The sequence below is a fragment of the Balaenoptera musculus genome, chromosome 13 (genome assembly GCF_009873245.2).
Source record: "Balaenoptera musculus isolate JJ_BM4_2016_0621 chromosome 13, mBalMus1.pri.v3, whole genome shotgun sequence".
NCBI classification, from domain to species: Eukaryota; Metazoa; Chordata; class Mammalia; order Artiodactyla; family Balaenopteridae; genus Balaenoptera; species Balaenoptera musculus.
Genome location: NC_045797.1, coordinates 82,071,957 through 82,087,112, shown reverse-complemented (window position 1 = coordinate 82,087,112; position 15,156 = coordinate 82,071,957). Strand labels below are relative to the sequence as shown.

Below are 15,156 nucleotides of genomic sequence, written 5' to 3'. Positions count from 1 at the left end.
AGTTCTTCTGGGAATGTCTTTTTCTTTAAAAAAGATGTACATTTTACATCAATTTGTATGAATTGCCCTGTATTCATGTTTGCTAAATTACAAATATTTTCCTACTTAGGTTGTCATTTGCCTTTTAATTTTGTTTGTGGAATTTTTTTGACCTGTGGGGTTTAACGTGTTTTGTTGTTGAATCTATTTTTCTTTCCTTTTTGATAACAGCCATTGCTTTCATGTTTAGAACGTCTTTTTTGACCTATCTCTTAAAAAATGTAAGAGGTAGTGGCTTTGCCACTTAGCATAGCAATGTTCAGAAAGGCTGTCTGTCTCTGGAACCAGAACTGACAGGTAGAGCTGATCTGCTGTGTGACATTTCCCCTCCAGCTGAGCTTGTGTCGACTGCCTCCAGGGTCCCTGGTTAACTGACACAAGGATGCTTGGCAAAGGCCTTTGGGGCCTCGTGGTGATGCGGTGAGCCCATCAGGAAGCCTGCACCTTGCTCACACCCGCTGCTTTTCCTCTTACCGTTGGCCCCAGCCTCCCATCATCCCGGGAAGCGGGGGCCACACTCTTCTTTGTGTCTTTTATAATCCTGGTTGGACTCATCACCAGATACTCCGAGGTGCACGCTGTGTGGTAGTCTGTCGTCTTCCCCATGGTGTGAACTTGAATCCCAGTGGCCGTGAGGCTGGTGTGTGACGGCGTTGCTTAGCAGATTGATGAGCAGAGCCATTCCTGTCCAGCTCCTGTATTTCAAAGTAGCTTTTTAGTGCCACCTGTGGAGTAATCGAGTGGTTCTTTCTTGATGTGCGCTAAAGATGCAAGGAAATAACATTGGTGTTGCAGATTCTCATTTGTACTGATGGGGATCTGAGGTTGATTTCCTAGTGGTAACTGGGAGGGAACATGGTTGTAGTGGAAAAAGGTGGACGATACAGAGCCATTCAGAACGGGGTTCCCATTCCTCTCAGCCTCTTATTATGTGGCTCCGACCAACCACTGACCTTCCTGAGCCTCTACCTCTGATCATTAGTAGAAACTGCCTTTCTCAGAGAACTGTTATGAGTATGGAATGAGGTGATGTAGATCATGTATGGAATGAGATAATGAGATTATGGTTGGCACATAATAGGTTCTCAGTAAACGGTCAATAGTATTTTTTTTTTTTTCTTTTTTGGCCATACCTCATGTGGCATGCGGGATCTTAGTTCCCTGACCAGGGATCGAACCTGTGCCCCCTGCAGTGGAAGCGTGGAGTCCTAACCACTGGACTACCAGGGAAGTCCCGGTCAATAGTATTTTTATCCAGAAAAAAAAAGCGATCTAAGTAAAAAAAATTAAATGATGGTTTAGAGATGTTGGCAATTTGTGAAAATTTCAAGAATAATTTTTTGGAATGTCAGGGATCTGTCACTATGCTTTCCCAGAAACATGAGGTGGGATGGGTTAGGTGTAATGCAAAAACACAGCACTGCACACCTTCTGTAAGCATCGATTTTGATATTAAAACACAGTGATATGTAATGGAGTTGGATGCAAAATTCACATGAACTTCTAGGAAAAAACATAAGGCTTCAAGGAAATTGCTCACCAGGGCAATTTGAGGGAGCAGTTTCCTCCCAGCCTTCCTGGAAGAGAACTTCCCAGGAAGGTTCCCTCCTCTTGGGCACGCACAGTATCTTTATACAATCCTTGTGGGGACATTGGAGCTGTGGAGAGACTATATCTTGTTCTTCAGGCACTCCCCTGGCCCCTTGACATTTGGTGTAACTGGGGGACTTGTCATAGACAACGAAATGTGGGCAGAAGTGATATTTGTCATGGGAGCAGAAGCTCATGAGCCAGCATCTGGTTCGCCCTTTTGCTCTGTCCAGTCTCAGCCATCGTGGAAATGGGACAAGCTTCTCTTAGCCTGGGTCTCTGGCAGGGTCTCCCAGTAGGTCACAGTGACATGTATTGGGTGGGCCAAAAGGTTCGTTTGTTTTTTTTCGTACGATGGCTCTAGTAGCACTTAGTTGTCTTTAACTTCATTAGAAACAATCTTGTTAGATTGTATGTGACAGCTGTCATATCAGCGTGCATTTAAAAAATGACATCAAAATCGGTGAATTTTTGTGTAGCCATTTTAATATTGAAGATGGAAGAAAAAAGCAACATTTTCGGCATATTATGCTTCATTGTTTCAAGAAAGGTAAAAACGCAACTGAAATGCAAAAAAAGATTTGTGCAATGTACGGGGAAGGTGCTGTGACTGATCAAACGTGTCAACAGTGGTTTGCGAAGTTTCGTGCTGGAGATTTCTCACTGGATGGTGCTCCACGATCCCGTAGACCAGTTGAAGTTGATAGCGATCAAATCGAGACATTAATTGAGAACAATCAACGTTACACCACGCAGGAGATAGCTGACATACTCAAAATATCCAAATCAAGTGCTAGTCATTTTCACCAGCTTGGTTATATGATTCCCTTTGATGTTTGTATTCCACATAAGTTAAGTGAGAAAAACCTTCTTGACCATATTTCCTCATGCCATTTTCTACTTAAATGTAATGAAAAAGTTCTGTTTTTAAAACAAATTGTGACGGGCAATGAAAAGTGGATAGATACTGTACAATAATGTGGAATGGAAGAGATGGTGGGGCAAGCGAAATGAACCACCACCAACCACACCAAAGGCCGGTCTTCATCCAAAGAAGGTGATGTTGTGTATATGGTGGGATTGGAAAGGAGTCCTCTATTATGAGCTCCTTCCAGAAAACCAAACGATTCATTCCAACAAGTACTGCTCCCAATTAGACCAACTGAAAGCGGCACTCGATGAAAAGCGTACAGAATTAGTCAACAGAAAACGCATAATCTTCCATCAGGATAACGTGAGACCACATGTTTCTTTGATGACCAGGCAAAAACTGTTACAACTTGCCTGGGAAGTTCTGATTCATCCGCCATATTCACCAGACGTTGCACCTTTGGATTTCCATTTATTTCCGTCTTTACAAAATTCTCTTAATGGAAAAAATTTCAATACCCTGGAAGACTGTAAAAGGCACCTGGAACAGTTCTTTGCTCAAAAAGATAAAAAGTTTTGGGAAGATGGAATTATGAAGTTGCCAGAAAAATGGCAGAAGGTAGTGGAACAAAAGGGTGATACGTTGTTCAATAAAGTTCTTGGTGTAAATGAAAAATGTGTCTTTTATTTTTACTTAAAAGACCACAGACACTTTTTGACCAACCCAATAACACAAGTGAGAAATCAGCCTCTGTTGTTTTAAGTCTCTGGGCATTTGGGATTATTTCTTTCTGTAATTGCAGCAGAACCAACCTTATTCTGACTGATACACTGCTTGAGGGCAGATGTGGAAATGCAGATGGCTTCACTTTGCCCATATGGCCTTCACAGTGCTGCATTCACAGCTGACACTCAGATGTGTTTTATTTCAGACACTAATGGAGCAGGTCTGGGCCTCGCCGAGAGGATTTGGGTGTGAGGGTGACTGAGCTGGAACATTCCATTGACACCTGCCCCCGTTGGTACCAGGGCCCCAGGACTGGTTTAGCTGATGAGGCTCATGAGGAGAAATAAGGGCAAGGATAGACCTTTGTTCGGCATCTACTGGGTAGCAAGGCCTGAACTAGGTGCTTTCTCTACGTTCTAAAGATCATAGCAGCCTAGGGAGTTATTATTATTACTTCCCTTTTATAGATGGGAATGTGGTATCTCAAGGAAGTAACTTATTCAAAGCCCCAAAGCTGGTAATGGTCCAGGCTGAGATGCAAACTCAGGCTGAGGAAATGAACTATGAAGGGAGAATCTGTGTCCTTCTCATCCATCATTTATATTTCTCTGAAGTGCTGATTCTCATCAAATTAGAGCCAGGAAGCATTTTCTGACCACTCAGTCTAAAAAGGATCTTGTCCCCTGCCTCTGCATCATCGTTTTTTCGTACTGTGTGTTTTCCTCCATAGCTCTTAATTGTTTACTATCTGCCTCTCCCATCATGCTATAAATTCTAGCACAGAAAGGACCACATCATCTCACTACCTCTTGGGTGCCCAGGACCTGTTCACTAATGGCACACAGGAGGCATTTAGTAAATGGTTACTTTATTCAATAAATGAAGATCCCATATTTTGATGGAGGGTAATGTAGAGGTTGAAAGCACAGACTCTGGAGCCATACTACCTGGTTTTGAATCTCAGCTTTGTTACATGCTGGCTGTGTGACCTTGGGAAAGTTACTTAACCCCTCTGTGCCTCATGTTTCTCATCTGTTGAATGAGGATAATACTAATAACTTTCCTCATGATAGTTGTAAGGATTGAAAGATGTGTAAAACATCTTGTAAAGCGTTTAGAACAGTGCCTGGCACACAGGAAGTGCTCAGTGAGTACCAGGCATTTGTATGTGTGAGTCCACTGGACAGTGTCCAGAATATGTTTCTCATACTATCGCTGGTAGAGCCCATGAGAAAATGGTTGATGCTGCAGCGCTTGAAATCATTTGCTACAGTAGAAGGATCATGGAACTTGCAGTCAGACTGACCTGGAATGCTATCAATACCTAAGTTCTGTGACCATTAACCAGGTATGATAAACTGAATGTTTGTGTCCCCCCCAAATTCATGTGATGAAACTGAACCCCCAATGTGATGGTATGAAGAGGTGGGGTCTTTGGGAGGTGATCAGGTCATGAAGGTGGAGCCCTCATGATGGAATTAGTGCCCTTATCAAAGAGACCCCAGAGAACTCCCTCCTCCCTTCCACGTGAGGTCACAGCAAAAAGACTATATACCAGGAAGCAGGCCCTCACCTGACATCGGATCTTCCATCATCTTCATCTTGGTCCTCCAGCCTCCAGAACTGTGAGAAATAAATATCTACCGTTTATAAGCCACCCAGTCTCTGGTGTTTTTGTTACAGTAGCCTGAGCGGACTAAGGCACCAGGTGATTTGGGCAAACCCATTGCCCACGCAAATTTGTTTCCCCATCTGTGAGTTGTGCTGTGTTAGCAAGCACATAGACTGACATTGCTGGGAGGGAGTGATACACAAAATAATGATGAAAACAGCAATGACATATATGCATGGCAGACTTAGTATGTGGATAAGATGAAACTTGGCCTGTGAAGACCTCCTGCTCAGTGTAGGCGAAGAGCCTGTGAGTGTCTGTAACAAATGTGAACAAATGTATGGATGAAGGTGGATTTTGCTGAATGAATGCAGAGAAGAGACGGCATTGCTTTTTTGGTTTAGGACTTAAAAATCTTGTACTGTGAGGGTAGGAGAGGTTATGTAGGCAACAAGAATTTCTCGGGGATTAGGTGAAATTCTGGCATTGAGAATCGCATTTTGAAGATTTTGCCACGCACAACGTTCCTCTTGCCCTCCTCATGGGGCGGCCTGTGTGGGAATGGCTCTCTACTAATCTGTCGTGACATGGCTTGAGCTCATGATCACGTCTTCCGCTTACTACTGACTATGTGGGAACAAAGAAATCAAAACCATGGTTCCTAAAAGATTCCCTAATGGCTGCAATATTTTGGCTTCCTGAGCATAACTGAATTAATTCATGGTTTTTGTAGACTAGTAATGGAATCCATTGACCTATGGCTCTGTCATGCTTGTTTGGCAGATATGCCAATTGGTTCCATTAATTCTGGGAGAAAACAGTTGTCAGCCAGTTTTTCTTTGCACCTCACCTGCACAGTTAAACATTGGGTGGTCTTTTTCTCCAGTTGAATAGATTAATCTGTTCCTTGTATAAAAGGAATCGTGAGCTGAAACATTACATCAAACTGCTAGTCTGCATCCTACACTATGGAATATCAGCTTTATTAGTTCCATTCTTCAAGACATTGTGAAATAATGGGAAACACATTGTGTAACGGAGGTACACTTAATCTGTATGGCAGATTTCAGTGCACACAATTCCAAATGACCTTCTTGGTTTTCTAACTAAGTGTAAATTACTTAGTAACAATGGAGTTAACGAAACTACTATTCACTCAAAACAACATTGCTATGATTCATTTAATACAAAGTCCACGTGAGATGCCTCTAGTATATGAAATACATTATGGGTAATTATGCAGTTGCTAAAGTCTTCTAAAGCATTTGTTTGAAAATTCAGGAAATGGAAACATCAGCAAATCCAGATGTTAATTAACCTTGACAGTGATCACAGTGTAACTCTTTTGGTAAATAAGGCTGGGAAACATATTGTTATTGTTACTTGCTAAACAAGAGGGAAAAAAAATCTAGAGGTTAATAAAGTTTGCAAATCACTTCTCAGCTACTCCCTCATTTGTAATTTTTGACTCCATTTTAGAGAGATTCTGGGGAAATCATGGCTGAAAATTTTGTGAGGAAATGTGACACTTCTTGAGATGACGAAGAAAGTGATCTTCTGCAGTCGTTTGGTCTAAAAAAAAAATTCCTTTTCCTTGTCAAGGTCATCCTATTTTCACAATAGCAAGTGAGAGGTTTGTTTAAAAAACTCAAAGGACTTCAAAATTCTACCTAATCAGAACTTTAACTCTGGTGCCATCCTTAGTCAATAAACATCTTTTATTATCTTCCAGGCACAGTGAAGGCAGGTACTTAATTGGGAAGAAGATTGAGGAGGAAGGTTGGGAGAACTTCTAAATTGATTAAAAAAAAACAAACACCCTTCTATTATTTTACTTTTTATCCTTTTTTTATGTATAAAATGTTGAAATATCAGGGTTAGAGGAAACTTTACAAGTTATTTAATCCAGTTGACCACTGAATTTCCTCTAGAGAATTTGTGTCACTTGTCTTCTAACTTCGACTTGAAGTTGGGTGGTGGGAAGCTCAGCATGAACTTGCAGTCTTCCTAGTTCAGCTCTTTCACTAGATTTTGTAAACAATTGAAGTAGAGTCGATTTATAATGTCATGTTAGTTTCAGGTATACAGCACAGTGATTCAGAGATATATACATACATATTTATATATATAGAGAGAGAGATATAGATATAGATACAGATATAGATATGGCTATTCTTTTACAGATTCTTTTCCCTTACAGGTTATTACAAAATATTGAGTAGAGTTCCCTGTGCTATACAGTAAGTCCTCTTTTATATACGGTGGTGTGTATCTGTTAATCCCAACCTCCTAATTTATACCTCCCTCTTTTTGACTATTAATTTCTTCCTTACTTATTTTAAAATTTAGCTAAAATTCATTTCCTCATAAAGTCTCCTTGGTCCTAATTCCTTCTCCACCTGCCTCCACCCCCCCTTTCCCCTTATGGTCTCACGCCCACGTCTACTTCTTCTACAAGACCAGCTGTGTCTGATAGCATCCCTCTGGCCCTCCAGACCCTCTCTTCACCTCGTCCCTCTGCGCTCTGCCCTGGGACGCTGACCTATATGGAATTCAAGGGGCTTCATCCGTGGGGTCCTGTATGCTCTGACTTCTGGTTGGCTTTGGCCATAGGAGACTGAAAGGAGAGAGGAGAGTGAGTTCGGATGTCTGTATTACCTAGGCGCCTACCTGTGGGGTTCTCACTGGTTGGGTTTGTTCTTACTGATTGTCACTGATTTTTTTTCAAGGAGACCTTCTCTCTACATGACTTCTTCAGGTTTCAGAAACTACTTCCTCCCTACATACTCTCTGTCTTGGGGGAACAGCTTCTCTGCTTCTAGCCTTCTTCTTTTTTTCCTTTTACACCTATTCCATTGCAAATAGTCCCTTCGTAAACAAATCTTCCTCGAATTAACCCAATTGGATAAAGCCATCTGTTTCCAGTTGGGACTCGGGCTGATACAATAGCCCTTCAGATAATTCTAATACACTGCGTATCCACTATGTCTTCTCCACTCGAATGCCCCAAGAACCCTCAACTGTGACTAGCATTGCATGGCTTTAGGAATTCTACCCATTCTCTGCAATGTTCCAATGGAGCAATTTCCCTGATGAAGTGTGGGACCTAGAGCTGAAAGCAGTGGTCCTGGGCTGATCAGAACACGGCAGGGGGGCTTCCCTGGTGGTGCAGTGGTTAAGAATCCACCTGCCAATGCAGGGGACACGGGTTCGAGCCCTGGTCTGGGAAGATCCCACATGCCGCGGAGACACTAAGCCTGTGCGCCACAACTACTGAGCCTGTGCTCTAGAGCCCGTGAGCCACAGCTACTGAGCCTGTGTGCCATAACTACTGAGGCTGTGCTCTAGAGCCTGTGAGCCACAACTACTGAGCCCGCGAGCCACAACTACTGAAGCCCGTGCGCTTAGAGCCCGTGCTCCACAACAAGAGAAGCCACCGCAATGAGAAGGCCGCGCACCACAACGAAGAGTAGCCCCCACTCGCTGCAGCTCTGCAGCTAGAGAAAGCCCGCGCGCAGCAACGAAGACCCAACACAGCCAAAAAAAAAAAAAAAGAACCCAGCAGCGTTCCCTTTCATTGCCTCTGGAGACCACGTTAGCCACTGACACAGCTGAGGGCACGCGTGCAGACCTCCTTTGCACACCATGTTGTGTGGTGGCAGCATGCCGAGCTTGTAGTTGTGCTGTGTGATGTGAGGCTTGCTGTCGGTCAGACCTCAGGGTGAGTCCCGGCTCCACCACTTACCAGACGTGCGAGCGACTCTGAGTCCATAAGGTGGGCTAAAGGGCCGCTCCCTGCCTCCCAGCTGTGTCCTGAGAGTTAAATGAGCCAGTGTATGGGGAACTGCTCTCTGAACTGTAAAGGGTGGTGCAGCTGTGACTATTATTATTCATCAGGTGGTGTTACCTCTGCTCTTCTTCTTCCTTCTGTCTCTCCCTTCCCCTACCTCTCTACTCTCCCTCCCTCTCCTCTTCAGCAGCTGCAGGGGTGTCATCTTTGACAGAAATGTCTCTCAACACTTCATCTCCAGATCCATCAACGTTCTAGGCATTTCTCAAAGGCCAGCTCACGATGGCCGCCTTCCCAGCACTCTCCCCGATCAACCACTCTCCTCGTTTTCTGCTAGAACCTTTGTATTTCTCCTGGAACACTTTGCTATTCCTAACTCTTAGAAAGCTAGAGACAGAAGGAATCTTAGTTATCCTCTGGTGCTACCTTTCTGTTTTAGAAAAATGAGTAAGTTGAAATTTAGGAGGGGGAGCAACTTGTCCAAATGTATGGAGTAAATGAGGGATGCAGTCAGAACCCAAAGCCAGGACTCAAGCCTCTCGGCCCAGAGCTGCTCCCAGGACACCCCTGCACCTTGAGGACTGTCTGTCCTGCCCCGTGGTGGATGGTGTGTCCTTTTACTATTCAGCTGTGAACTCTTGGAGGGCAGAGGCTGTGACTCATTCTTCTAAGTTCTCACCTGTAGTGACATTTACCTGTAGCCTGGCCAGTCTATTCAAGGCACAGATGACTGCTGTACTGAGGCTGGAATGGAGAACAAGACTGAAAAACTGGGATTAAGTCAAATGCTGACTGAAAGCTTCTTCATCTTCTGCCTCCTTTCTCACCCCAGATGATATACCCACTTTTTAAAATCTAAGGCCAAGATGGGATTATCACTTTCCCCGTTAATTTTAAGTGAACATTTTTGAGATTCCTGGATCTAACTCGTGAGTTCTGCTGAACAGAGGTTTTGGAACACTGTCAAATTAAAAAGGCTCAGGAGTACATGAAAATGGAAAATTCAGTTGCGAGGAAGTGACTTCCTTGGCTTATTGCAGTGAGAAAAGTTAGCTGACAAGAGTGAATCTTCAAAGAATTAATTTACAGAACTATGTGTTTAACATTGCAGCCTCAGCTGAAAGAGCCAGAGAGTCGGAAAAAGTGCGTGTGTGGGGAAAGTTACTGACGGCCTTGGTACCTTGTGAGGAAGGCAAGCCAAGTCAGCGTCCCAGAGTGGGGAGGATGGCCCTGGGGGCCGGATCTTTCCAATGAGGTACACTCTGCAAGGTAGCGTCTTGCCTCCTTGAGGTTCTGCTGGTAGAGCTTTCCAATGGAGTGGCCAGTGTCCTGGAGCTTCCTTTCAAGAGCCACAGAGAGCTGAGAAGCCAGGCTGATTCTTAGCATGGCATCAAGTTCATCTTTCTCAAGGAGTGTGGTAGCACATCGAAGCAAGACCCGTTGTGATAGCTACATGCAGGAGAGCATTTTTTTTTTTTAAACCATGGGAGCAGGGGCGGCTCTAACACCTGCTCCTCTGCTTCCTAATGTGGTATATCCTGTGCTCAGGTGCCAGATTGGTATGGCGGCATGCAGGAAGTATTAGGGAGAGAGTGGGGTATTCAGAAGATAGCACCAGCTTTGGAATCAAACAGAACTGGGCTTGAGGCTGAGTTCTGCCATTTAACTTGCTAGATGATAATAACTTACCTCTTTGAGGCTCAGTTTTCTCACTCGTGAAATGATGACAAAGAAACTTACCTTGACAGCTATTGTATTGAATGGCGATCAGTATCTCCAGTTATAGCTTATACTAGTACCCAGCACATAGTAGATGTTGCTACTGATAATGGTGCTGCTGATAGAGACGACAGTGACGGTGACGGTCATCATGGTGCTGGCGGCTGAGTAGCAATGGGGCTTTTTCTTCCCATTCAGTATTTTGAAGTACATGATTCTTCTTTGTGATTAGGAAGTAGCACCCAAATACAATAGAATAATGGGATTCCCTGGCTGGAGGGGATCATAAAGACCTTTTCCTCTAACCTTCTACATGTGATGCCTAAATACATTTAAATTAGTATTTCGTCCTCTGTTTCAATATCCTCCTGATGGGGCATTCAGTAACTCACTACCCTGATGTTGATCAAATGGTTTCTTTCTGAGCAGTAGTTTCCTAACCTGGAAAATAGGGTTGATAATGCCCAGGTATCAAGATTGTTACAGGGGTCAGAGGTCATGCATGTCAAAGGTCAAGACAGGAGTGCAATAACTGTTTTCCTCTCTCCCTTCTCTTTCCCTTCCCTGGAAGCTGCTTGTTTCATCTTTGGATGGCTCTATTTTTTTTAAAATCAATTTCTGACTCCCCGGGCTTTCACTCATCAGTCTCAATTTCCCTCTTTCTGGCCACCCAGGATGAATTGAGTCAGTCTTCCCTAAGCCAGCCCTGCAGACATCACTCTTGTCCCTCAGTGTCTCATCTCTAGTCCCTGGTTCCTTTGGTCACTCCTTGTCATCACATGGTTTCCAGGCCTCTTGCCCTATTTAGTCTTCTCTGAGTATGTGCCTACTTCCTACTCAAACCATGGTACCTCTCAGAGTCAAGGGAGACAGGGTATTTAGAGAGCATCTCACTTGTAGTTTTGTATCTGGAGAAACAGACGCCCAACATGAGGAGTATTAGCACAGCAAGTTCTGTCGTGGTCGGCGGCATGTCCTAGTAGGTGTTTTCTGATTTATCTGTTTACAGCTGTGATGCCATTGTGGCAGCAACTTTTATACTTTCATTGCAGTGTTTCTTAACTCTTTTGAGAATGGGCTCCAGATACAGCAAAAGGATTCTCTTGGTGGTAAGAATATCTGGATTCTTTTTTTTTTTTAATAAATTTATTTATTTATTCATTTATTTTTGGCTGCGGTGGGTCTTCGTTGCTGCGTGCGGGCTTTCTCTAGTTGCGGCGAGTGGGGGCTACTCTTCGTTGCGGTGCGTGGGCTTCTCATTGCGGTGGCTTCTCTTGTTGCGGAGCACGGGCTCTAGGCATGCGGGCTTCAGTACTTGTGGCACACGGGCTCAGTAGTTGTGGCTTGCGGGCTCTAGAGTGTGGCTCAGTAGTTGTGGCGCATGGGCTTAGTTGCTCCGCAGCATGTGGGATCTTCCCGGACCAGGGCTCGAACCCGTGTCCCCTGCACTGGCAGGCGTATTCTTAACCACTGCGCCCCCAGGGAAGCCCTGAATTTTTAAAGAACATTTTACATGCAACAGCAATTGGTGTTCCTTAGCACAACAACTTGAAATTTGGATGAGCATCCACTCTTTGAAGCTGGTGCAGCTGTACGGCAGAGGCGTGGAGCTGGTTATTTTTATTCCACATGGCAACAGGGTGGTGAAGAAGAAGGCAAGCTTCCCCTGTGAGATGGGGCTGAAGTACTTCCTCCAGTTACATCTAGTGGTTCAAGTGCAAGTGCATCATCCTATCTCTCTAGACCTCAGTTTCCTCTTCTTAAAAGGAGGGTTATGACCTGTTCATTGCCTAACACTAAGGGTTGTGGGAAGATTATGTGAAAATAATGTATCAAAGGATTTTTTTGAACTATAAAGCATGATGCATAAGCACATTTTCTTGCAATCTAGGCTGAGTAGATTTTCTACTGCTCAGTTATCTTCTGTGAATTCACAGCCATCTTGGTCACCTGAGGCAGGTTGCCAAGTATGGAGTACACTCAAGTTCACTGTTCTGGATTTTTCTTTTCTCAAGCTCAAGTTCAAGACTCCAGTTTTCCTGAATGTCTTCTTGGACGACATCAGCTGTGGTGAGTTTTCTGTCATCTGAGCCTGGTCCTACCTGTTGTGTTTTTTATTTTGGGTACAGTTATATTATTCTACTTCATGTTTGTCTCCCCTTTAACCAGTTTCCAGCAAGTTCTGCCAACTTCAGGCCTTACAAGACTGTCCAATTAAATCCTTTTACATCTCACAAATGCATAAAAATAGAGCTTCTGAAGCAAGAGATAAAAGCTGAGAACATGTTAAAAGTTACCTTCCATTTATAATGATTTGATTATAATCAATGATTTGATTATAGTGAGGTTAACTATTTCTCTTAAGTTTTGGGCCATACATATTTCTTTTTTCCTCCCTCCTTCCTTCCTCCCTCCCTCCCTCCCTTCCTTCCTTCCTTCTGTTACTGGACTAAACTTGGGTCCACTTGCCCGCGCACAGTAAAGCCAACCAATCTACTGACACCAGGCTTTGGTGAAGGAAAATGCAGCGTTTATTGCAGGGCGACAAGCAAGGAATCCAGATAGCTAGTGCTTAAAAGATTGGAACTCCCCAAAGGCTTTCAGGGAGAGGTTTATAAAGACAGGGTGAGGGAGAGGCATTGTGGGGTGTGTGACCAGCTCGTGGACATTCTTCTGATTGGTTGCTGGTGAGGTCATCAGGAGTCAACATCATTAACCTTCTGGTTCCAACCGATCTGGGGTCTGTGTCATTGTGGGCAGCATACAGTTCACTTCTTCCACCTGGTGGGAGTTTCAGTATCTGCAAAACAGCTCAAAGGACATGGTTCCAAATATTATCTACAGCCCTTGAGGAGGAACTAAATGTCCTTGACTTTGCTTAATGGCCAAACTAATATTATTTTGTCTTGCTTGACTGTTTTCCTTTCTTTCTGCATTTTCTCACTTCTCTGATTAAATTTATTCTTTGATTAAAGTTTTTGTACAGACAAAAGGCAGGCAGAGGGCATGGGGGAAGCCCTGCTCTGGGAAGACCCCACAGTCTCCTGCTCAGTTACACTTCCCTCCTTCTGCCCTCTCTCTCTCTCTCTTCTTTTCTTTCCTTTTTAAAAAAATTCTCATCTGTATCTTTTCCCATTACCTTCAATGTTTATTTTTCTAAATTTGTTAGATTTTGCTTTATGGTTTTTATCTTTGTTGATATACTTCAAACGTCTTCTTATATATGAAGATTATGTAAATACTGATCAATTTTATCTAAGTATTCTTATGTGTTAAAAAATGAAATCTTTAATTCATTTAGAACTTAGATTATAAAATATAAGTCAGGGTTCTAGTATGGTATTTTTTCCCTAAGGAGTTTCATTGCCTTTGCCAAGTGGAATCCTTTTTCTTCCCAGCTGAAACAAAATTATACCATTCCATTGATTTGCCTGCCTATATTGGCAAGAGGCTATGATTCTTTCTGTTTTTGTTATTTTAGTTTTAAAGTTCATTTTAATATCTTTTATTGCATGGATTCCCTCATTTTATTTCTACTCTTCCCCATTCCCTCCCTCATAATGTCCCATTTAGTTTTTCTTTTTTAAATTTTTATTTATTTATTTATTTATATTTATTTCTGGCTGTGTTGGGTCTTTGTTTCTGTGCGAGGGCTTTCTCTAGTTGCGGCGAGCGGGGGCCACTCTTCATCGCAGTGCGCGGGCCTCTCACTATCGCGGCCTCTCTTGTTGTGGAGCACAAGCTCCAGACGCGCAGGCTCAGCAGTTGTGGCTCACGGGCCTAGTTGCTCCGCAGCATGTGGGATCTTCCCAGACCAGGGCTCAAACCCGTGTCCCCTGCATTGGCAGGCAGATTCTCAACCACTGCGCCACCAGGGAAGCCCCCATTTAGTTTAATAGATTTATTCCTATAGATAATCTTTAGGATGTCAAGTCTCCCAAGATATTCCATTGTATTTTGATTGAAATTGCATTACCACAACTGGATAAAACAGACTCCAGAAAATAAAGTAAAACCAATAATAGCAGAGTAGAAATTCAGTGTTGTACAAAAATAATAATAGAGCACCAAATCAAAGTGAAATATGGATGGAGAGAAAAATGACAGATGTAAAAAATCAGAGAAAAGATGATGTAAATAAACATGGACTAGAAAAAAGAATAACTGCTAGGCCTAAAGAACGAATCAGCAAAAATATTCAAAGTAATACAGAATAAAATGTTTCTAAAACCAAGTAAGTTGTGAACCTGTCAGGTGAACTTTATCCAGAAGATTTAATTAAATCTGACAAACAGTTTTACATATCCTGGAGAAAATATTGAGTTCCATGGACAACCAAAGAATCCTAAAAAACTTGACAGGAAAAAAAAAAAAAAGTATAGTGGGAGAAAGTCAAGGAGTCCTCAGACTTCTGTCTACAACATTGGATAAAGGCAGTCAATGGGGGGGCTTCCCTGGTGGCGCAGTGGTTGAGAATCTGCCTGCCAATGCAGGGGACACAGGTTCGAGCCCTGGTCTGGGAAGATCCCACATGCCGCAGAGCAGCTGGGCCTGTGAGCCACAATTACTGAGCCTGCGCGTCTGGAGCCTGTGCTCCGCAACAAGAGAGGCCGCGATAGTGAGAGGCCCGCACACTGCGATGAAGAGTGGCCCCCGCTTGCCACAACTAGAGAAAGCCCTCGCACAGAAACGAAGACCCAACACAGCCATAAATAAATAAATAAAAATTAAAAAAAAAAAAAGGCAGTCAATGGAATAGCATCTATAAAGTTTGGGAGAATTATGACTCAAAAATTCTATACCCAGCCA

The 15,156-nt window shown here is 43.3% G+C and overlaps 1 protein-coding gene across 1 annotated transcript in view; it reads left to right on the top strand.

The window, feature by feature from the left end:
• Positions 1-12,413, top strand: part of LPIN1 (lipin 1) — a 171,040-nt gene extending 158,627 nt beyond the window's left edge. Inside the window, exon 23 of the mRNA XM_036873364.1 lies at positions 12,363-12,413. Coding sequence (XP_036729259.1) covers positions 12,363-12,390 — 28 coding nt within the window. The 3' untranslated portion in view covers positions 12,391-12,413. The remainder of the gene's footprint in view (positions 1-12,362) is intronic.
• The last annotated feature ends 2,743 nt before the right edge of the window (positions 12,414-15,156 follow it).